The sequence below is a fragment of the Podarcis gaigeae genome (genome assembly GCF_964106915.1).
Source record: "Podarcis gaigeae genome assembly, chromosome: 12".
NCBI lineage: Eukaryota > Metazoa > Chordata > Lepidosauria > Squamata > Lacertidae > Podarcis > Podarcis gaigeae.
Genome location: NC_139688.1, coordinates 4,339,846 through 4,364,132, shown reverse-complemented (window position 1 = coordinate 4,364,132; position 24,287 = coordinate 4,339,846). Strand labels below are relative to the sequence as shown.

The window sequence follows — 24,287 nt, the reverse complement described above, 5'->3', positions numbered from 1 at the left end:
CACATTGGCACAGGGCAAACCACAATCAAACCCATTTCTCTGCCTCTACTTGGATGTTGATAAGTAAGACTCATCAATACCCACTCCAGACACCCACCTCAGGGCAGGATTGAGAGGCAGCCAACCTAAATCATGGTTTTATTGAACATTTTGAACCCTAACCAGGGTCTCTTGACATGAGGAAAGAAATAAAATGCATCCCTGTGCAGTTAACCCAGAAATAGTACCTCAGGTTAGGAACTTTGCTTCAGGATGAGAACAAAAATCGTGCTCCAGCGGCGTGGCGGCAGCAGGAGGCCCCATTAGCTAAAGTGGTGCTTCAGGTTAAGAACAGTTTCAGGTTAAGAACGGATCTCTGGAACAAATTAAGTACTTAACCCGAAGTACCACTGTATATATATATAAATGCCTCAGGTGTACCCGCTCAAATTGTTGACGCATCTTACTGGAAGTGAAAATGTACTTTCAATAGATGGCTACCTGCTCAGAGACAAGAAGTCCAAAGCCTATGTGCAGGGACAGGTTTGCATGTGTGTCAGATGATCCTGACGGTCTGCCACTTCCGGACAGTTCTCAAACCCAGCAACCACCTACAATCCATCTTGTCAGCTTGCGCCAGGAATCCTATTACACCCTTGACTGGACAGAGGCAGCCAAGCAAGAGAGGAGCCTGGGTGACCTCTTTGCAGGCAAAGCGGCTTTTCCAAAATGAGCCTCTACCTAGCAGCTGGGCAGCATTACAGGAAGCGGAAGCCACGCTTCTTATGAGAGGCAGGGCAAAGAGAGCCTTCCACGTTTCACTGGAAACAAAGATGTAGGTTTTCGCAGACCAACACTGAGATACTGCAGAACTAAGGCAGGTGGGGATATTGGACGAGAGGCTTCAAGCATGATCCAGCCTTATCCTTCCCTGTCCCTGGGGCAGTCATGGCTTGCATGTGCAAAAGGAAGCCACATCAATGCTAATTCGTCCATTCCGCTCTCCTTCAGCGCCAGCTCTTTAATCAATTGGTTTTAGTGCATGGATGGCTCAGTTGGTTAGAGCATGGTGCTGATAATGCCAAGGTTGCAGGTTCAATCCCCGTACGGGACAGCTGCATATTTCTGCATTGCATGGATGATCCTCGGGATCCCTTCCAACTCTATGCTTTTATGATTTTACACTCACAACTCAAAAGGTCATCCTGTGGTGCTCTATCTACCTACATGAGAAATCCTGGGGAGGGTTTTAACTTCAAGCCTTGCCAACACTTGGATCCCTTCGCAGTGTTTATTGAGGCAAGGGAACTATGAGTCTTCTCCACTAGAAGGGGATAACTCAGGCTTCCTCAACCTTGGCCCTCCAGATGTTTTTGGCCTACAACTCCCATGATCCCTAGCCAGCAGGACCAGTGGTCAGGGATGATGGGAATTGTAGTCTCAAAACATCTAGAGGGCTGAGGTTGAGGAAGCCTGGGATAACTCTTCTGTCCTTTGGACTAGGCGGTCTAGAGCAGGGGTCAGAAACCTTTTTCAGCCATGGGATGGTCCACCGTCCCTCAGACCAGGTGGTGGGCCAGACTATATTGGGGGGGGGGGGGATGAACAAATTCTTATGCCCCACAAATAACCCAGAAATGCATTTTAAATAAAAGAACACATTCTACTCATGTAAAAACATGCTGATTCCTGGACCGTCCGCGGGCTGGATTTAAAAGGCGAATAGGCCGCATCCAGCCCCCGGGCCTTAGGATGCCTAACCCTGGTCTGGAGTTTGCCAAATGGTGTCCCATTTGCAAACCAGAGAACTGTCCTGGGCACCAAACACACACCCCACAGACATGAACACAAAATGCCTGCTCTATTGTCTACAACAGTATTCTTCTTTCAAGCCTGATTTCAGCTAGGAGAGAGGACCCTGTGAGTACATGCGCTCCCATGGGTGCTGCATTGGCAAATGAATTGAAAGTACGCCAAGAGCCTCACTGATCCTGCTAGGTGTTCCATGCTCCTGAAATGCTTAATAAGCACCTTCAACATGTAAACACGTCGGAGGTTGGAAGGAGCTCAAGTATTATTCCAAAAACATCCACTGTGACAACAGTCCCTACGGTGTCTTCAAATACCAGCAAGGCCAAATTCCGCATTTGCTAAAAACATTATGAAATTTCAGCAAGCCTATTCACTTAGAGGTTCTTCGGTTTATTTTAGTGGGTTTATACGCTTTCCCACATGTATACGTTACTGTGATTAACAAAAGGGTTTTTTTTTTATTTATATGGCAAAACATTTAGGCTTCTGCTTTCATCAGCTACTCTGATAAAAAAGAAGTGATGCCGTTTCCAAGGTGGCAGCCAGGAAAAAAAGAAAGGAAGATGAATATAAATAAGACAGCATCGTTTCATTTCTACCAGAGCAGTTGATGAAGACAGAAGCCTATATGTTGTGCCACATGAGCAAAAAAAAAGCCCTCTGCTTTATCAATTCCAGTAACATACATATTCTTTTAGTGATTATCCAAATTCTAAAGGGGGATCCATAATAAGTTTGTGTGGTATGCTGTCTGATGCAGGGATGGGTAGGTGGGTAGATCCCTGCTGGGTCAAGCCAAAGACCCATCAAATCTAGGATCCTGTTCTCCCAGTGGCCAACCAGATGTCTATCAGAAGCCTGAAATATAATTCTGTGTGTAAATATAAAATCTCTGAGCTCCCACAGCCAGCGATACTGAATCACACCCAAAAGTCAGAGTGTGTGGGCTACAGAAGAGCATATTCTTGCACATCAGCTATCAACTTCTACCCAAAAGCCTCTTTTCACATTTCAGAATAACTGCTACTGAGCCCTCATTGCAATATAATCTAGGGTTTTGCAAAGGGGCCCCCTCATTTCCCCGTTTTTCAGGATTGGTGGGTTATTTGAGGCAGCTTTAAAAACGGCAGAGAGATAGGGGATAAATCAGTTTAACTGATGCAATTTGTATGCCCTCCACAATAATCTCTCTGTCCCAGCCTTGTAGGCCAGCGCCCACGAGCCATTCCAAGCCAACCGCTGTGTGAAATTGAATTTTGAAGGATTTGAGGAGTCTAGAGAGTCCCTGCTCATGCAGGCAGCCGCACAAAGAAGATGCGAAGTGCTTCCGCACAGAGGGAGCCCCGTCAGGCTGGAATATCGGTTTGGTGGGGAGCGGCAGAGAACAACCAGACCAATTGTTTCATGCTCCAGAACACACGAATTATCACTGTGGCATTAAGCGCCGCACACAGAGCTAAATCATGCAAATGCTCCCGCAGCAGACAAGGAAGCTTTACTATCCATGACAGCTACGCTGCTCCAGGTGACTTATTAATGGAATTAAACTGAGCAGAGGTATGAGAAGGGAGCCCCATGCCACTGCCTGAGGGTGATGGACACCTGAGCAAAGTATGCCTCTCTGCTGACCTGTTTTGCACATTTGACCCAGCAGCAAGCCCACTTTTCCATCTCTGCTTGTCCAAAGCTAGCACGTGGGAATGGTGTTTCCATTTTAGGGTCCTTACACACACATTCCCACCACGGAGGAAGTCTCAGCATTGGGGAATGGGAGGGAGGGTCTGTTCCCTGTCCCTGCAGCTTGGGGTTCTGGCAGCTGAAAACATTTAAAGAGCCAGGACAGCAGATGGGATCGGAACGTTACTGGGGTGAGTTTTTCTGCATGCCAGCTTTTAGAACTTGGTTGGATGCAAGCGACAAGAGAAAGGGGCTGATGGACAGAGGAATCAACATTACGTTGATTCCAGTACGTTTGATTCCAGTATGTTTCCAAGCACAATTCAAAGTGTTGGTGCTGGGCTTGAAAGCCCTAAACGGCCTCGGTCCAGTATACCTGAAGGAGCGTCTCCACCCCCGTCGTTCTGCCCGGACACTGAGGTCCAGCACCGAGGGCCTTCTGGCAGTTCCCTCCCTGCGAGAAGTGAGGTTACAGGGAACCAGGCAGAGGGCCTTCTCAGTAGTGGCGCCTGCCCTGTGGAACACCCTCCCAGCAGATGTCAAGGCAATAAACAACTATTTTACTTTCAAAAGACAACTGAAGGCGGCCCTGTTTAGGAAAGTTTTTAATGTCTGATGCTGTATTGTTTTTAATATTTGGTTGGAAGCTGCCCAGAGTGGCTGGGGAAACCCAGCCAGATGGGTGGGGTATAAATAATAAATTGTTGTTGTTGTTGTCTACTTTCAGAACATTGTAGGGGTTCTTTGGGCAGGGGGCAGTCAGGAGAAGATGTTGGAAGTGAATACTCACGACAGCAATATAAAGCAGAGCACATGGTGAAACAGTGCAACTCCCTCCCATACGAGTCAGTGATGGACCTTTAAAGAGGATAAGACAAATTCATGGAGAGTCAACAGCTACCAATGACGGCGGCTGTGTTCGACCTCCGCTGTGAGAGCCATCATTCCTCCGAATATCAGTTTTGGGAAACCACAGGAGGAGAGAGTGCTCTGATGTCTGGCTCCCGCTTACAGGCTTCCCATATGCAGCTGTCTGGCCACTGTGAGAACAGGATGCTGGACTATATGGGCCACTGACCTCTTCTGGCAGGCTTGTCTCACGTACCTAGCTCCACATGTATGTTCACGGGGTCTAAGCTGGTTGTGACTACACCCAAAGAAGCAGATCTTTGAGTCACGGTGGAGTGTGCACTGAAAAAAGTCATAGAATCATAGAATTGTAGATTGGAAGGGACCCTCAACAGTTACCTAGTCCAACCCCCTGCAATGTAGGAATCTCAGTTAAGGCACTCAGGACCAAGTGTGCTGTGGTAGTGGGAAAAATACTGGCTGTCTGTGCGTGAGCCTCTGTGGAATCATGGTTGAAGTATTTTTTTCGTTTCTCTCCTACAGCAGATAGTCAACCTTTGGAATGTTCCGAGCACATGGAAGCCACCACTGATAAACCCACCAGCAGAAAGATGCTTTAGGCCAAGGATAGTCCATGCAGTGCCTCTAAATGTCATTGGAATCCACTTCCCATCAGCCCCAGCCAGCATGGCCAAAGAAGAGGGATGATGGAGCTGTAGTCCAATGACATCTGAAGGTCACCACATTGGCTACCCCTTGTTTAGGCAATGAAGAAGAGGACCCGGACAGACTCTGATGAAGAGGGTTGGTGAGATGGATGGGGAAGGTAACTCCTTCGGGCAAGCAAGTCCTAAAGGGGGCGGGGGACACTAATCTAACATAGACTTCTAGAAGCAGGCATTGTTCCTGGAATGGCGTTCAGGTTTGAAATTTCAGGGAGATTTCAATAAAAATGCAGGCTTCTGTGCTTCCGTTCTCAGCGAAGCTGCAGCTACTTCTTACCTGTCACATCCATGGGCTTAAATGCTGGCTGTGGATCAAAGCAATGGGCCCTGTCGTCCATTGTCCACGAATCATTGCGGTCCAGAAACTCCTTGTAGGACATCTTTTCATCCATGATCTTTCCTGGGGACACTGGGAAGAGAAAAAGGAAAGGATCGTTGATAACCAGCAAGTCAAACCGAGCCCTTGGTTGTGTCAGAGAAGAACTTCAGTTGGACCTGCAAGCTACAGCCCACTAAACTAAGGACAATTTTCACAATGGAGAGAAGCAAGCAGTGGTCATCCCCCTTCCCTCAAGCAAATCCATGTCTCCATTCAATCCTCTGCTGTACAATGACCTACGGGCGAACCTTTTCCAAGTCAAGCCAAGTAGTGCCTTAGCATTCCAAAGTTTCTTTTACACGTTCCCAGAAGTATTACAGTAGTGATTTCCTTCTCCTGCCCACCTGCTCATTCCTCACCGGTATAGAATCACACAATTGTAGACTTAGAAGGGACCCCAAGGGTCATCATAGGAATCACAGCTGAAGAATCCCACGTAGCCACTGAACCTCTGCTTAAAATTTTCCAAGAAAGGAGAGTCCACCACCTTTTGAAGTAGTTTGCTCCCCATTCAAACGGTGCATAGTATCAGCAACTTCTTCCTAATGTTTAGTTGAAATCTCCTTTCTTGCATTTGAATCCATTGGTTCAGCCCTAGCCTTAGGAGCAGGAGAGAACAAGCTTGTTCCATCTTCCACGTGACAGCCGTTCAGATATCTGAAAATGGCTCTAATATCTTCTCCCAGTCTCCTCTTTTCCAGACTAAACATCTCCAACTCCCTCAGCCATTCCCCACAAGGCTTGGTTGCCAGCCCTTGATGATCCTGGTCAATCTCCTCTGCATACGTTCCAGCTTGTCAATTTGCTTTTTTAACTGGGGTGCCCAGAACTGGACTGAGGACTCCAGGTGGGATCTGATCAAGGCAGAATCGAGCAGTACCACGACTTCCCTTGATCCTGACGCTATACTTCTGTTGATGCAGCCTAGACTAGCAAGCATGTTAAAACAATCGTTTATATAATCACTGCCATGAACACAGACACGCTGATTGTCACGTGCTTCTGTGTGTACAAATCTCTACACAGATAAACACCTTTCCCCCACCTGCCTACTGACCTGTCCCTGCAGCCCCTCAGTCCTACCTTGGTGAACAATTTGCAATACTAGCTTGTCTTAATATTGTGCTGTCACACAGAACCAGCAGCTTTCTCAGCTGTCCTCCATCGCCCCAAGTCGATGCACCATTTGCAACTTATCCCTCGTTTCCCTTTTTCTCTCCTCCCTGTCACCAGACAAGAGGGTTTCGTGCCAAAGGCCATGTCACCGCAATCACCTCTATGCACGTAGCAGGTAACCTCTGGCCACCGACACTCTCCCTGTGCACTTCAGTGATAGCTACGGCCAATGACAGAATGAGCCACGAGGCTTACTCATGTAAATAAGTCCAAGAGAAGCGAACAAAGAGGATTGTGTTTGAGACCTCGCAGTGAAAAGCTGGTATGTAAAACGCTCCGCCATTGGCAACCGTTTGCATTGGGTTTGTTTGTTTCTGAAACTTCTGGGAGGGCTGCAGCTGCTTGTCTTCATGAGAAACAGGAAGTCAGAGGCCATCAGCCATCCCTTTATACCAGAATGAGCTGCTTTGTTTCTACTGGATCCCTGCTGGAGCGACACAGGGGGTTGCTACCAGTGCAGCGCTTTGCAGAGAGAGCCAACACCAACATCCTGTGCTTCAGGGTCACATCGCTGGGTGCTAACATGTGCCTCGAAAGCAGCAAAACTTTTTTCAGATAGCTATTCTCAGAAAATAATGCAGACTGCTTACTGCATCTGCATCTCACCCTTCTTTTTAAAAACTGACTTGCAGCTTTGTTAAAGAAGAAAGGAAATTAACAAAATGGGAGAATCAGCTCACATTCTCAAAATGATAAACATCCATCTTAATTTTCCCATAGAGAGAGAGAGAGAGAGAGAGAGAGAGAGAGAGAGATGCCATTCAAATGCCAGAACAGGTATCCAACCAATGTTGGTGTCCATGCAAAGTATGTTCAAATATAGCAAGGGAATTGTGGTCTGCAGACCACTGCACAATAGATATTTATTTATCCTTCCATACTCAAAATTAGAAGTCTCTTAGCAACCACACACTTCTTCCAAAGTACAAATGTATCTGAACGGAAATATTTGATCAGGAAGGGAAAATAAAGCACATTTAACATGATTTAAATTGGGGAATACATTTTCACAGAATAATAAAGCACTTGTGCTTATTCTCTTACAAGATTTCCACCCCACCCCTTGTACACCAAACCTTATTATTTTTAGAGAAAGTGGTGACTCTCTCTTCCAGTCTGCACCCGAAGGATCATTTGTGGTTACCATGCTACGGTTAAGAACAACAGGAACTGACGCAGATAAGCATCCTCTTAGATCAAGCACTTAGTATTTTTCAACTTTGGATTGTCCACAATACTGGTGGGTCTTACTAATTTATCTCTGCCCCCTTCCCTCAAAATTTTAGCTCCCTCAGTGATGATGCTACATGAAAGCTGTTGTTGCCATCATTTCCTTCTCACTCAGAGTGGTACCCTGTTTACCGAATTGCAAGTTCTTAACACCGGTGCGTAAGCATTCCTTACCCTCCCAGAAAGGCGCTTTCATTCAGTGTTTTGCAATGTGTCTATTTGTTTAACATATCCATGATTATACAGCTGATTTATTTTTTAAATCCTTTAAGCACCCTTCTTGCATTTGCCATGCGCAGGCCCCAAATTTAGCAAAGGGCAAAGTGGCTTCCTTCCAAGGCCTCCTGCCCATTGCACAGCTAGGGAGGAGAGTGACGCGGTTGACTATGGCAAGGAGGACACAGCCCAAAGATTTAAGGCTGTCCCATGCACTGCACCAGGAAGATCAGGTTGCACAGCAAGGGAATAATCCACGTGTTGTGCATGCTGTTAAAAATCTAATCCATAGTGGGTGAGAAACTCTTGTAAAGCTAGCAAGGTGGAAATAAGGAATGTTGCGTCAGATGATGTTGGAAGATGGGCTTTCCTCTGAGATGTTGGAAGATGGGCTTTCCTCCAGCGTGAAGAAGCATCCCTAGGAGCCAAAGCTACTGAAGTCTTTGTCTTTAAACAGTGGGAGGGGAAATTTCCCTGGAAACACAAGGCATTCTGGGAACAGGGGGGAAGTGGGGAGCCATGCAAATATGGCAGGGAGAGAAGTACCACAGGAACTCTTGTTATGAGCTGCTAAATATAAAACAGCTTCTCTCCAATGCTCTGCAGGCCTCTGGATTCAAAGGAGGATTTATAATCCCCCCTCCTTTTGTAGCAAAAGCACCAGAGGGGAAGAGACAGGCAGCAGCGACGATGCCAACTCGTTTCTGCAGACTGGTATTGCTAAGCAAGCCCAAGGCCAGCTAAGTGCTACCTGATCTCATGCGGCAATTTTAGCTGATCCAACTGTGCTGTGTCACATTTAGTTGGTGCAAGTGCTCCTCTCTGCATCACTTTTACAATTCTCTTCCTTTCGAGCAAGCTTCGTGATGCTATGCCTAAGGGAGATTCACGACAGCAGGCTTCATGAACTCGCCTGTGGCCCCAAAATGACTCATTTGGACAGAAAGCAGGAGCTGCTGTAAGATCCAAGGAACCTGCAAACTTGTGCCTAAGCAACAGAGCATCCCTTTTCAGTTGGGCTGACACTAGAGAATCTGCTGGTGGCCTCCTTAGCTTGCACTTGTCTTCAGTCACCGCTTCCAGTTACTTGTTGGTACAGTGGTACCTCAGGTTAACAACTTAATTCATTCCGAAGGTCCGTTCTTAACCTGAAACTGTTCTTAACCTGAGGTACCACTTTAGCTAATGGGGCCTCCTGCTGCCGCCACCATGCAATTTCTGTTCTCATCCTGAAGCAAAGTTCTTAACCCGAGGTACTATTTCTGGGTTAGTGAAGTCTGTAACCTGAAGCGTCTGTAACCTGAAGCATCTGTAACCCAAGGTACCACTGTACTATCCTGCCAATCACCATCTATACACAAGAGGGAAGTATCAGTAGACTTGGGGAAATCCCAAAGTTTGCTGAAATTAAATAAGAAAAATGGGGGGCCCTAAAACAGGTTGGAAACCTGGAATTGCTAATTAACAGCATGCTCACGAGACATGAAATACATTTAATAAACTTGTTGCAGGTCCCACTTCTTTGTGCCTACTGCAGGGAATAGTCTTCTCGCCCTGGTTCTCTTGCTTACCAGCGTGTACCAAATTCTGCATGCTAACAATTAGGAGATAGTTTTATAAGAACGGTGTTGGGCAGGGAGAGAGAAAGAGCACATCAGAACAGAAGAAGAGCACAGCAGGATCAGGCCAAGAGCCCATCTAATTCAACATTCTGGTCCCTGAGGGAAAGCTCACAAGCTCACAATTCCCAGGTGCCGGGTAACTGTTTGATCTTAAATTGATTCTTATCAACAGCGTGGTTGCTACCAGTTCCAGTTCAAGCAACTCTCCGCTTCTGTCCATGGGAGAACTGGTAAGTCCATCCCCGTAGAGCAGAACTAATCTCTCAAAAGCTTCTTCTATTATGGGTAGCCAGTTAGGCAAGTTGGTGCCAAGCGGACGTTGGGAGACACTCCCAAGAAGCACCCGCAGGCCAGCCTCGGGAAAATTTAATTAGCTACCCTAATCTTGTAGTAAGAGTGTGTGAAACTTGCTTCTGAACAGACGGAGGCCAAAGATGGCTTGCGTTAACTGGGATGGGAAACACAGTGATGTGGTCGATTTATGATGCACAACCGACGGACCCAAATGACAACAGCTATCAACCTCAGTTGGCCGAACCATTCTCAAGACTTTAACCAGGGGCTGATTCAAGCCTCAAAACGCACATACACAAAAATAAACTTTGGCTATGGGCAGCAACCAAATTTATTTGCCTGTTTCATCGTCTGCTCTGCAGAGATCCGTGTGGCTGTATAAGCCGTCTGGGACGTTAGAATGATGTCACTCTTAACAGGCCACTATTCTTGCACAGAGAATTACCATACGTAACAGGCTAGCCTCATCCCACCAGACCTTTGAAAAATAATCTTCAGTATTTTTGACTTTGTGAGCATGAGCTCGACCTGCCCTCTGGGGCTGATGGGAGTTGTAGTTCAAAACGGAGGCACCTGATTGGAAGAGAAGCTGACTTAAAGGCTTCGTTCCTCAGGGACATCGAGGCCTAAAAGCAAAAAGCTAGGAAGTTCTTTCTGAGCTTCAGAGGCTTCCAAGCTGCTTCTCTGCACAAGGTCAATCCCATCTGCATGACTGCACACAGGCAAGGAAGATGGAGAGCACCATCTTCTGCAGCTAAGGCCCGAGTCTGGGCATTGAACCAGCCAAAGAGAAGGTGAAGGAGATGATTTGGTCAAGGACTTTTAAAGCATTGAATTCATTAGAGCAAAAATAATAATTGTAACCAGGTATATTTGTACTGAGTACAACCACCTCCCCCCAGCTTAGCTAACTGTTATGGAGGAGGGGACACATTAAAAACGGACTTTTACAATGCAAGGTCAGGTTTTTATGAATGTGAGTAATGCTCTTCACCATGGAGGGCTACTGAAAGCTACTACCCACGATGGCTGTGCTCTGCCTCCACAGTCAGAGGAAGAAGAGTTTGGATTTGATATCCCGCTTTATCACTACCCTAAGGAGTCTCAAAGCGGCTAACACTCTCCTTTCCCTTCCTCCCCCACAACACACACTCTGTGAAGTGAGCGGGGCTGAGAGACTTCAGAGAAGTGTGACTGGCCCAAGGTCACCCAGCAGCTGCATGTGGAGGAGCGGGGAAGCGAACCCGGTTCACCAGATTACGAGTCCACTGCTCTTAACCACTACACCACACTGGCTCTCATAGGCAGCAATGCTTCTGAATACCAGCTGCTGGAAACCACAGGAGGGGAGAGGACTCTTGTGTTCGAATCTTGCTTGCGGGTTTCCCATAATAGGCATCTGGTTGGCCAAGGTGAGAAGAGGATGCTGGACTAGATGTGTCGCTGGTCTGATCCAGGAGGGTTCCCATATGTTCTTATGATCAGGGAAGTAAAGGTAAAGGGACCCCTGACCTTTAGGTCCAGTCGTGACCGACTCTGGGGTTGCGGCGCTCATCTCGCTTTATTGGCCAAGGGAGCCGGCATACAGCTTCCGGGTCATGTGGCCAGCATGACTAAGCCGCTTCTGGCGAACCAGAGCAGCACACGGAAACACCGTTTACCTTCCCGCCAGAGCGGTACCTATTTATCTACTTGCACTTTGACGTGCTTTCAAACTGCTAGGTTGGCAGGAGCAGGGACCGAGCAACAGGAGCTCACCCCGTCACGGGGATTCGAACCGCCGACCTTCTGATCGGCAAGCCCTAGTCTCTGTGGTTTAACCCACAGCGCCACCCGCGTCCCACATTGTCAGGAAGACCTGGATTCAAATCACTGCTCAGACCTAGAGGTCACTGAGTAACACCAGGGCAGTCACCTGCTTGTCTAATCTCCCTCCCAGGACAAAACCAGATGCCTCTTGGACTCAAGGGTCCTTGAAAGAAATGCACAATGCAAAAGCAAATCAATAAAATGCAATCAGGGAATAAATTCAGCAAACAGAGGCAGAATGCAACCAAGCCAAGCAACATGCCATACAACAAATACAGGCTAAAAATGCAGTTGCTGCTTTGCCCCTAAGCCATCAGCCAGCTGTGAAACTGTGGAGCACACACAGCTCTTACAGGCCGAACAGAGAAAGCCAGCCACAGGATGCAGACCAACCGCCCAGCTTCTCTCAAGGGAGGAAGTTTGGTTTGGCTGGGCCAAAGACCACAGATGTGGCTCGTGGCCAGGCCTGGCTGTGTGAGCTGCTGGCAGTTACGGGGACGGAGACCGCAGAGGTGCAATGGGTGAGAACAAGAGCAGGGAAGCGGAAGGCAGGATCTCTTGGACCCTACTGGAAATCTGCCCTATGAAGTCTAATGAAGCTGTGGCTTCAAAGGAAAAGAAGGAATAGCCTGAGATTAAACATTATAGGTGATTTGCTAGTGCCTGCCTAACACCCTGGAGAGAAGAGGAGCAATTATCGTATTTTTTTGCTCTATAAGACTCACTAGGTACGTCTTGAGGTCTAGGTGCGTCTTGAGGTCTGATGCATCTTATAGAGCGAAAAATACGGTAAGTCCCAACCCCCTGCATTGCAGGAATATTTCGCCCAACATGGGGCTCAAACGCATGACCCTGCCCACCTTCTGCCCACGGAAGCACAGAATTGTGCTTGCTAAATGGGCGCCATTCAAAAGCAATCGACGGAAAAAGTGTCCTCTCGGCTCCAGCACAAAGGCTCCTGCAACTATCTGTTTGCTCTGCGCTGAGCGCTGGCAATCAGGGAGACGAGAGCGCTTAAAATAGCAAACCCCCCGCAGCCCTTACAGTCGGGTTTGTTTAATGCTGAGATTATAGCCCGTTTCTCTGCCTATATTCGCACACGCACAAGCGCCGCTGACCTAGTTTCGTCTTCCCAAGTCCCACCGGCAAAGAGCTGCAAATTCACATGCTGCACGAGCGGCGGCGGCAGCGAGAAACAGATCTCCCCAATCCGTCATGCACTGCTCAGGCAAGGCCATTAATTCCAGAGGGCACCCAAATAAAATGAAATGAACGACATCAAAGCAAGGCGGCTATTTGCATAAGGAGAGAGGACTTGCAGCTCTGAGACTTAGCAACCTAAAGCCACGAAACCTCCATTTAAAAGCATCCCCCCAATGAGCAACTAGCTGTTTTTCCAGCTGCTAATTCAAGACTTGGGAGGGCATAGATGGGAGAAGATGGCACAAGAGGAGAATATTAATCTTCAGCAGAAGAAAACTGCGAAGATCCATCAGTCCTCGGGCAACAAAGTTTACATTACATGAGGGACTGATTTCGAAAGATTGGCTCACACTCTCGAAACTGGGAGATGCCGTCTTTTTCTATACAGTGGTATCTTGGGTTACATACGCTTCAGGTTACAGACTCCGCTAACCCAGAAATAGTACCTCAGGTTAAGAACTTTGCTTCAGGATGAGAACAGAAATTGTGCGGTGGCGGCGCAGCAGCAGCGGGAGGCCCCATTAGCTAAAGAGGTGCTTCAGGTTAAGAACAGTTTCAGGTTAAGAACGGACCTCCGGAACGAATTAAGTACTTAACCCGAGGTACCACTGTATTCAAAATAATAACATGAAGGTAAAGCTGAGGAGCACTTTTTAAAAAAAGAGTAAACAACATCATCCAAAAGTACAGAAGAGTATTTTTTTAAAAAAAGGTTCCAAAAGAATTCTAAAATGGCATAACTAGTCAGTGTGATCATTATGCTCAACAGGTATTGAGAAAAATGTATGCTCACTATATTCAATAATATTCAATAAGATGAGTATGTCTTAAATACTCATCATTCCGGCAGCTGCTATGATAAAAAAATCTGTTCACTGTTTTTGTGCAACTACGGAAAATCCTACAGCTCTGAATGCAACACCTCTCTTCTCTTCCTCTTTCAACTAGACAGAAGCTGCATTGTCCTAAATTCACCAGAATTAGCCAAGCTATGTTCTCCCTTGTTCGATATTTGTATCAGAATATGGTTTGACAGCAGCATCACAAACGCTGTACGAAATGCCAAATGTTCTCCCAAGCTCCACAGATATGATGCTCCGATTCCAAAAGAATATTTCGATGCTCTACCAGTCGACAAAGACAGGAGAAGAACAAACAAGTCAAGTCTATTGGTGAGGTAGACTCTTTAAACCTTGACCAATTCGGAGCAGCTGATGCATCTTTCCACCTTTATAAATATCCCAGTCTCTCCACTACATCAAAGGCTGCCAGTCACAATGGCTGTTACAACTCCACTGGTGGAGGCCTCTGAATGCCAGGTCAGGAAGTGGGGAGCCTGCTGTTGCACACCGGTGGCCTTCCCATTGGTTGGCCAAGGTGAGAGAAGGGCTCTGGACTAGACTAGCCATTGGCCAGATCCAACAGGCTCTTTACCCCCTTATCATCACCAGAAATTCTTCATCTTCCTCCTGTGACCATCCGGTCTCCCTTGCTGCCCCAAGTCTTGTACTGAGGCACAGCTACACAGTGTCCGGCCTCTTGAAATCCATACCCACCAACTGCAGTCTTCTCCAACATGGCTCCCTCCAGACGATCTGGGCTACACTACACCACAGAACTGATAGGATTGGAGTCCAAAATGTCTGGAGAGCACCAAGTTGGAGAAGGCTGTCCTACTGAAACCAAGCCTAAATAGATTGGGATGAAATTTGCCGATATTGCTCCCATCTTACTCTTGCCTCTCCACCTCTCTCCTCCTTTTGTCGTCTACTTTCTGGATAGCTCAGTTGGTTGCAGCATGGTGCGGATAACGGCAAGGCTGCAGGTTCAATCCCTGTATGGGACAGCTGCATATTCTTGCATTGCAGGGCTAAGGACTAGATGATCCTTAGGTCCCCTTCCAAGTCTATAATTCTAAGATTAGGATTCTAAGCCTTTTCAGAGAAGGACCTGTGTCTATTTCTTATTACGTTCCAATGAAGCACCGCATACCATGATGGTGCATTACTGAAAAATAGAAAATATCTCATCTCCTGGAAAGTTTCAAGAAAAGGATGGACAGCTTGTATGAGCCAGGCTTCTCCCACTTCTCCAGATATATTTTTAGAACTCGAAAATTGAAAGCATGGCCAAAAAAAGCCCAGGATACACAGTCTCTGCCACCCCCCATTCTCGCCACCTTTCCTTAATTGATGCTAAGCAGACATGACGTTTCTGGAGTTGTCAGAAGACTTTCATGGACAAGGCAGCTCTGCCTACATGAAAAACGGCCGCGGTTGTGCTGGAGGGTGTCTGCTGAGCCTGGGCCAGTGAGTCTTCAATTTTGCTGTTTTTGAAAGGGCAGCACTGGGTATTTGACCTTGGAACACTGTTGTGCATCAGAAGAAGAGCTGTGGCCTCTTGAAGAGCAGCGAACGGGCCGTGACCCTGTGCAGGCGGAAGATGGAGTCTGGGAGTCCAACACGGAGGACGCCAGGTTGACAAAGGCTGCCTGGCTTTGCTAAGTGAATGAAGGAGAAGGACAGCACAAGGAGAAGGGAAGTATGAGATACAGCAGAGGATAAACCAAGACAGGAATACAGTGCCTGGAAAGCCTCGAGACTCACTTCACCAACCACTGACCAATCTGTGACCACCACATAGAATAGCGCTTCATAGAATTGTAGAGTTGGAAGGGACCCAAGAGTCATCTAGTCCAACCCCCTGCAATGCAGAAATTTTATGAGGAACGGCTAAAGGAACTGGGCATGTTTAGCCTGGAGAAGAGGAGGTTAAGGGGTGATATGATAGCCATGTTCAAATATATAAAAGGATGTTACATAGAGGAGGGAGAAAGGTTGTTTTCTGCTGCTCCAGAGAAGGGGACACAGAGCAATGGTTCCAAACTACAAGAAAGAAGATTCCACCTAAACATTAGGAAGAACTTCCTGACAGTAAGAGCTGTTTGACAGTGGAATTTGCTGCCCAGGAGTGTGGTGGAGTCTCCTTCTTTGGAGGTCTTTAAGCAGAGGCTTGACAACCATATGTCAGGAGTGCTCTGATGGTGTTTCCTGCTTGGCAGGGGGTTGGACTCGATGGCCCTTGTGGTCTCTTCCAACTCTATGATTCTATGATTCTATGATCTCAGCTAAAGCATCTGAAGGAATGGGTTTCTGTGCAGTCAGTCTGAAACGGGACCCAAAATCCACTTTTTTCCTTTTCCAAGGGAGCAATGGATGGCCTTGCCAGTTCCGTATGGAGCAGGGATGGCACATCTGGGTCTTATCTTACACACTGACGCACAGATCTTGTCAGGTCTGACAAGGGACCCGGGAACGACACCAGGAGTGCTCTTAGGGATGGTGACCTTCCTGCCCCAAGATAAGAGTATAGGAACAGGAACAACCTTTTATGCTCAAGAGTACCGGAACAGGAATATCTGTTTATGGTCATGGATGTCAACTTACGTGTATAAGCTGACGTGGTTGGATTCCTGGGGAAAGGGGGAGAGGGTGCCTGGAGGACATCTATGCTGCATGAAATTTCTCATTTCTTTGGACTTGCTGTGAGCTGACCACGCAAGTGCCTTCTGCTATCCGGAGAGCAGAATAAACTCTTTCTCTGAATCAACCTCGGTGTCATTTGACTTCCTTTCTCCCTCCTGGGAGCAACGCAGACCCCACCAGTCGGTAAAGTCTAAGAAGGCTACACATCCATGACAGATGACCATCCAACCTCTGCTTAAAAACCTCCAAGGAAGAATAGTCCACCACCTTCCTGAGACCGTTTCACTGTCAAACAGCCTCACTGTCAGAAAGTTTTTCCGTATGTTTATTTGGAATCTGCTTTCTTGTAACTTGAAGCCATTGCCTTGAGTCCTACCCTTCATAGCAGGAGAAAACAAGCATACTCCCTCTTCCATAGCTCTTTAGATATTTGAAGATGGCTCTCATATCTCCTCTCATATCCACTCTTCCCACCTTGGATCAAATCTACGCTTCCAGGTGCCATAAGAAAGCTGCAAAAGATAGCACAGGAAAGTGCGCACCGCGGAAATGATCTCTTTCAGCTTCTGCCTTCTGGAGGAAGGTACAGGGTTATAAAGACTAGGACTAGCCACCTGAGAAACAGTTTCTATCCAAATGTGATTTTGGATAGTCTCCTCTTTTCCAGGCTAAACATACCCAGCTCCTTCAAGCGTTCCTCAAGGCTGTTTCCAGACCCTTGATCATCTTGACTGCCCTCCTCTGCACACCTTCCAGCTGCTCAACATCCTTCTTAAATTGTGGTTATTGTGGTAAATTAACTCCTACTTCTTCCACCTCTTAGGTTAGCCCAGTATACATGATACGCAGCCAGAAAACTGCCCTCTTTCAAACTGCTGGCTGGCTGCCCCCAGCAGCAGACCCCAGACTTCACAAAAGCTGCCCAGCATGGGGATTTTTGTATATCAACCACTTAGCCCTACACTTCAGTTGCACTCCAAATGTGACCGCCCTCGAGTCTTCAACCAGTGAGATGCTCCTCAGAACTTTGTTTACTTTCTTCGCATGTGTTGCCCACTTCATCCATCTGATGAAGCTGGAGGTTGCCAGGTTCTTCTTCTTAACGTGTGCCAAGGTAAAGAGCTCATTAGTACATATTCCCCATGGAGACAACCAAACTGAAGGCTCATCAGCCCTGTATCAGCAAATGCTCCTTCAACAAGAGCCACCAGCCTCTGGAACTCCCTCTCCAGAGAAGCAAGACTGGCTCCCTCCTTATTGTTCTTCGCCAGCAAGTGAAGGATGTTCCATTCCAACAGGCTTTTGGGGATTGACTGTTCTTTAAGGAAAGGGCTTTAAAATAGTGCTGTGCTGTTTTCACGATCTGTATTTTAATAGCTCTTGTTTTTATATCAAATAGCTTAATTATTTTTTAACTGCTTTTATATATATGTATGTTTTCAGCCTTCTGCATTTTATCTGTTTTGTTTTTAAATTTGTTCTTAAATTATTATTCATCAAGAGACCACAGGGCAATTTACAACATAAAACACAAAATACATAATATAATATTAGTAAAAGGGAGAGGAAGAAAAAACCTCCTACCCCACTTTAGAAGGTCACAGGTTAATTAACTACCACTCCCCCATCTCTCTTGCTATCCTTTCTTTTCCTGTCTTGCTTGGATCTTTTCTCTTACTTGCTATTATTGTTATAATTGCTTTTAGTGTACTGGAAAAGTGAAAATGAAAATTACAGAGAGAGAGAGATTTTCATTTATAAACTTCATTCGTTTTGCAGCTGGAATGTCAACTTTTAATTGCGAGTGTAAGCAACAAAAACACCGCTTAGCCCTATATTGGACAATTTGCCGTGATGCCGCAACAACTGTCTGGAAGAGCCAAGGTTGAAGATGCTGCAGACCTAGCATCCAGGAGGTGACACATTACATAATGTCTCTCTCCTGCTCAACCCTCCCCGCCAACCTTTAGGTATCTGAATCCATGCAAAGCAGAAAGATGCACAGATCAATAAAGAGGGGGAGCAGATATCAATACCAGGTTGTGGCTGCAGTTGTTGCAAGAAATAATGGCTGCAAAGCTGGGAAGAGAAGCCCTGCAGAAGCTAAGACGACTGGATGTAGGAAGCTGGGTAAATTAAGCTGTCTTCATTTAACTGAGGGGGGACAGGGGGAGTGTACTGTAAGCTACTACATTCCTTTAGGTGAGCAATGCAAAGACTGGCTCCTTCCTCCCAGAGGTGGTGAAAACAAAGCAGCAGCCCCATCAAGGGATTGCCCTCAATAGATCACTCATTTCCCCCTGGTGCATTATTGATGCAAAGCACGCCAGCATCACAGGGAATTCGCAGCTTTGCTTATCTTCTTTGAAATAGCACTCCACACCACAGCGCCTGCCCGCCTGACTGCTTTTAATAATCAGGTTATCTCTCAAAAAGATAAACCTGGGAGTCAGGGACCTCACCCCCTCTCAAAGCACTAGGGCTGACCTTATTTATTTCCAGCATCGCAATTTCTTGAGCGTTTGTTCAGATGGATGCTTACGTGGTGGTTAGACTATGACCGGTCCTTTAGTGAGCATCCGTTCTCATTTGTTTGCAGGGTCGCTATGCAGTAAGGAGAATTCATCCTGATTTTCTCATGGGTGCGTTTCCCCGTTAATTGTTTGTCCATTGCACACTTCTTCAGTGCATTTCTCCACCACTTTCCTAACTGCAAAAAGTGAGTGGGTTTTTTTTTGTTTAGGTGGATTTGTCGCACAAAAGCAGCAGAGCGATTTAATCCACATTAGTTGTGTGAACCTAAACTTACAGTAGGATATCCAAAGACGCAAGATGTTGGAAGATTCAGGACAGGGGGAAGGGAGCTCCGGCATCCCCCAACGGCTTCAGAACAAAGAAGGTCTGAATTGTGGCCCTAGTGTGCCAAAATCCCAGCTCTCCTACATTCATATTACGGCTCAACATCCCTTCCTTCTGCCATACTAAAAACAAAATAAAAAAATTCCTTCCAGTAGCACCTTAAAGACCAACTAAGTTAGTTCTAGGTATGAGCTTTCGTGTGCATGCACACTTCTTCAGATACACTGAAACAGAAGTCACCAGACCCTTCTATATAGTGAGAAGGTGGGGAGGGGTATTACTCAGAAGGGTGGTGGGATTGGGTGATTGGCAGATAGCTGTGATGAGCCTGTTGACGACTCTTAACGACTGCAATAGGTCTTACAGGAAAAAGCAAGGGGTGAGAAGGTGAAAAATGGCTTTGTCATGTATAATGAGATAAGAATCCAATGTCTTTGTTCAGACCAGGTCTCTCCTGGTCTCTCCTGGCTCATCACAGCTATCTGCCAATCACCTAATCCCACCACCCTTCTGAGTAATACCCCTCCCCACCTTCTCACTATATAGAAGGGTCTGGTGACTTCTGTTTCAGTGTATCTGAAGAAGTGTGCATGCACACGAAAGCTCATACCAAGAACTAACTTAGTTGGTCTTTAAGGTGCTACTGGAAGGAATTTTTTTATTTTGTTTTGACTATGGCAGACCAACACGGCTACCTATCTGTTTCTGCCATACTAATTATAGTTGGCACCAGCCACCACTGAGGGAAAGGGATGAATGGGGTGTGTGATCAAACAGGCAGTAGTTCCCAATTTCAGAGTTTTTATGACAACCACCTGGAATGGAAAGAGTTCAAGAAAGAAGGGTCCCAATGCTGGTGGTCTCTTGGCTGTATCAGCAGAAGGGCCTGCATTCCCACCTCTTCCTCTGCCTCCCTGAAAAGCTGCTCACCAAACTTCACAGTGCTAGTTACCAGAGCACCTGCATCCCTCTAGATGGCAGGCTTTCACCTTTGCAGTGAGATCTGCTTTCTCTTGTGCTCCCTGGGCACTGTGGCCAAACAGTTACTCACATACTGAATGGCTTTACCCCAGAAAGAGCTTGGCTCCTCTGCAGGTTAACAGAAGAACTGACATGAAGTTAAGAACTGTATGAACCTTGCAAACAGAAAAGGACTGAGTATCCCACCCTTGCATTTTGGCATTGAGAATTAGGGACAATACATGCTGCCATTCTTTTTTTATGTCAAATGTGACCAATGGCTCCAAATGACTAGGAATCAGAGCTAATTTTCCTGGCTCAGCTTTTAGCAAGTATTGGGAATAAGAATCGAAAATATTGCTCCTTCTGGATTTTCAAGAAAGTCAGAACAACGCTTGATGGGAGTTTAGCCAAAATACAAGACGTACATGACCTGAGCACAGCCTGAGGGAACCTACTCTGAATGTTTTGGACTTCAATTTGCATCACCTCCTGCCAGCAATGCCGCATGCTTTCTTTAAATGCACATATACAAACATTTTGAACTGAGATCCACCGGATGGTGCATGGCGGAATGCCCTGGAGACCTTGAAACACTTACCGGTACTTTCAGGTGTTGTTTTCAAGGCTGCATACATTCAATATATTTAAAGGCATGCTAGGCAGAGTGAAATGTAGCAAAATACATTTTTGCTGCTAGCTACAATGGCCAGCAAGGTCCGTATAGTTCAAGCTGTGGTTTTCCCAGTAGTAATGTATGGAAGTGAGAGCTGGACCATCAAGAAGGCAGATCGCCGAAGAAAGGATGCTTTTGAATTCTGGTGCTGGAGGAGACTCTTGAGAGTCCCATGGACTGCAAGAAGATCAATCCTCTCCATTCTGAAGGAAATCAGCCCTGAGTGCTCACTGGAAGGACAGATCCTGAAGCTGAGGCTCCAAGACTTTGGCCACCTCAGGAGAAGAGAAGACTCCCTGGAAAAGCCCCTGATGTTGGGAAAGATGGAGGGCACAAGGAGAAGGGGACGAAAGAGGACGAGATGGTGGGACAGTGAGACCTGGGAGAAGAGTTGGTGGAAGAAGATTGGAAGAAATTTAAAGACTATCTGCAGAAACACTGCAAAATTAATGAATGTTAAAATGATGTTGGACTGAAATAAGTGGCATTAGCAACAAAGTTAAAAAGTATGTAAAAATGAATTGACAATGGATGAAAATATAGGGCTATAATATGTTAAGATATAGAGTTAAGATAATGAAAGAGGGTAAGGATTTGCTGGCTTGATTATATTAATGGGAATACAAAAAGGGGAGGTGTGAGGAGGTCAAAGAAACAAGCTAATGAGTCCAAAGTTAAAAAAAAATGGATTTGTTTTTAACTTTTTTCTTTTTTCTTTTTCTGTATTTTGTATTTTTCTCGTTTTCTGTATTTTGTATTTTTGTTTGAGAGTCTTTTCTTTTTGCTTTTTTATGTATTTTTGTATTAATGACTTTGTTAAATCTTAATAAATATTATTTAAAAAAAACAAGATGGTGGGACAGTGTTCTTGAAGCTACCAGCATGAGTTTGACCAAACTGCGGGAGGCAGTGGAAGACAGGAGTGCCTGGCGTGCTCTGGTCCAGGGGGTCACGAAGAGGCGGACACGACTAAACAACAACAAGATAGCTGCTTTCCTGATCATTTCAGTTGGCATTGATAGTTGGCAATCACAGAATGGTAGAGTTGGAAGGGACCCCGAGGGTCATGTAGCCCAACCCCCAGCAATGCAGGAATCTCAGCTAAAGCATCCATGACAGATGGCCATCCACCCTCTGCTTAAAAACCCATAAAGAAAGAGGGTCCATAACCTCCCAAGGGAGACCATTCCACAGTCAAACAGCTCTTACTGTCAGGCAGTTTTTCCATATGTTTACTCGGAATCTCCTTTCTTGTAGCTTGAAGCCGTTGGGTCAGGTCCTATCCTCTAGAGCAGAAGAAAACAAGCTTGCTCCATCTCCCACATGACAGCTCTTTAGATATTTGAAGATGGCTATCAAATATCCAGCTCCTTCAACCATTCCTCATAAGGCTTGGTTTCCAGACCCTTGATCATCTTGGTCACCCTCCTCTGCACATGTTCCAGCTTGTTGATATCCTTCTTAAACTGTGGTGCACAGAACTCAACACAGTATTCCAGGTGTGGTCTGGCCAAGGCAGAATAGGGCAGGATCATGTCTTGAGAAAATCTTGCACTAGAGAGGGTTAGCTCAGAGTTCTTCAGCCTCAGGTCCCCAAATGTTTTTGGGCTTCAACACCCATCATCCCTGGCAAGATTAGCCAATGGTCAGGGATGATGGGGTCCAACAACGTGTGGGGAAGCAAGCTTGAAGCAGCCTGGACACAGCAGGTGAAGTTGCCTTCTAGAGAGTCAGACATATTATCCCCTGTGTGTTTAGCCAACAACGGACTGGAAGCACCTCCAAGGTCAGGGGAAAGAGGGTATTACCATCCAACCCTGCAAACTGACAGCAGTTAATCCAGACTGAACATGCGATCGCAGAGGGGGGGTTCTCTAGCCTGCAGAACTAATGGGTTCCACCAGACCTGGCCTAAGAGGCAGTTTGGGCAAGCCACACCCACCTGCCTTACACGTGGTGTCTTACATGACATCATAGATGATACCATGCAGGGTCAGGTAATAAGATTTGATCAGCAGTGGTGGTATGTATGTATGTATGTATGTATGTATGTATGTATGTATTTATTTATTTATTTATTTATACATACCCCACCCATCTGGCTGGGTTTCCCCAGCCACTCTGGGGGGCTTCCAACAGAACACTAAAATACAGTAACCTATTAAACATTAAAAGCTTCCCTAAACAGGGCTGCCTTCAGATGTCTTCTAAAAGTCTGGTAGTTGTTGTTCTCTTTGACATCTGGTGGGAGGGCGTTCCACAGGGAGGGCACCACTACCGAGAAGGCCCTCTGCCTGGTTCCCTGTAACTTGGCTTCTCGCAGTGAGGGAACTGCCAGAAGGCCCTCGGTGCTGGACCTCAGTGTCCGGGTAGAACGATGGGGGTGGAGACGCTCCTTCAGGTATACTGGACCGAGGCCGTTTAGGGCTTTAAAGGTCAGCACCAACACTTTGAATTGTGCTTGGAAACGTACTGTTCAAAGTCCCTTGAACAGTGCTTCCCCAGAGCCAACTATTAGCTCACTGTCTGAGCCTTGAAAATGCTACACACACTTTTTTTGCACCTGTCATTGTTATGGCACCAGGTGACTGGCAGGTAGGCTGCCTCGCCCACCTGTCAAACTTGGTCTCTGTGGCAGGGTAGGGATTAGGATCCAGGTGGTCCACTGGTCAGATCCAGTTCCCCACTACTGTTCTCCAGCAAGGCACCCGCCCCAGCACTGAGATATGGCTCCATCCTTACTCACACTCACACACATGCAAAGAGGCAATCTATCACAAGCAGCACATTTTGGGGTGCCTCTAAAGCAGTGGTTCCCAAAGGGGGTAGTACAACCCCCTGGGTGGGTGGTGGGATTACCATGGGGTATCTAAGAGGCAGGGGGGGTGCAAGGGGGCACTGGAGGTCTAAATGACTTTCAGGCTATGAAAGACCGGTATCACTAGATCAAGTTAATCATTTTTGTTGAATTAATTGAACTAAATAGTGTTAACTGGATTTTGAATAAATGTTCAATTAATTGTTACTGTTTTGAATTTTGCTGTGTTGTTATTTTACTTACAGGGCCATGCAAACTGCTATTCCGAATAATGCTTTTTCTGGAGTAGGATAGAGGGCACTGGGGATCAATTTATGGTCCCCCAAAAGTTGCCCCCAAAGGTTTAGGAACCACTGCTCTACAGGGAAGAAATATAGCTAAGTATAATGATCAGTCACCACAATGGACATCATCTAGGCTGTTTCCTACAATAGCTGAAGTGACTATGGGCCATCTGTGGCTATCTCAGCAGTCTCTCCTTACCCTATGCAACAATTAATATGAAACGCACACATGCA

The 24,287-nt window shown here is 46.4% G+C and overlaps 1 protein-coding gene across 26 annotated transcripts in view; it reads right to left on the bottom strand.

Moving 5' to 3' along the window:
* MAP4 (microtubule associated protein 4) overlaps positions 1-24,287 on the bottom strand; it is a 211,689-nt gene that overhangs the window by 91,450 nt on the left and 95,952 nt on the right. For all 26 annotated transcript variants that reach the window (XM_083703874.1, XM_083703897.1, XM_083703878.1 and 23 more), the window contains one exon: positions 5,320-5,451. In XM_083703874.1, the coding sequence (XP_083560000.1) occupies positions 5,320-5,451 (132 nt within the window). The remainder of the gene's footprint in view (positions 1-5,319; positions 5,452-24,287) is intronic.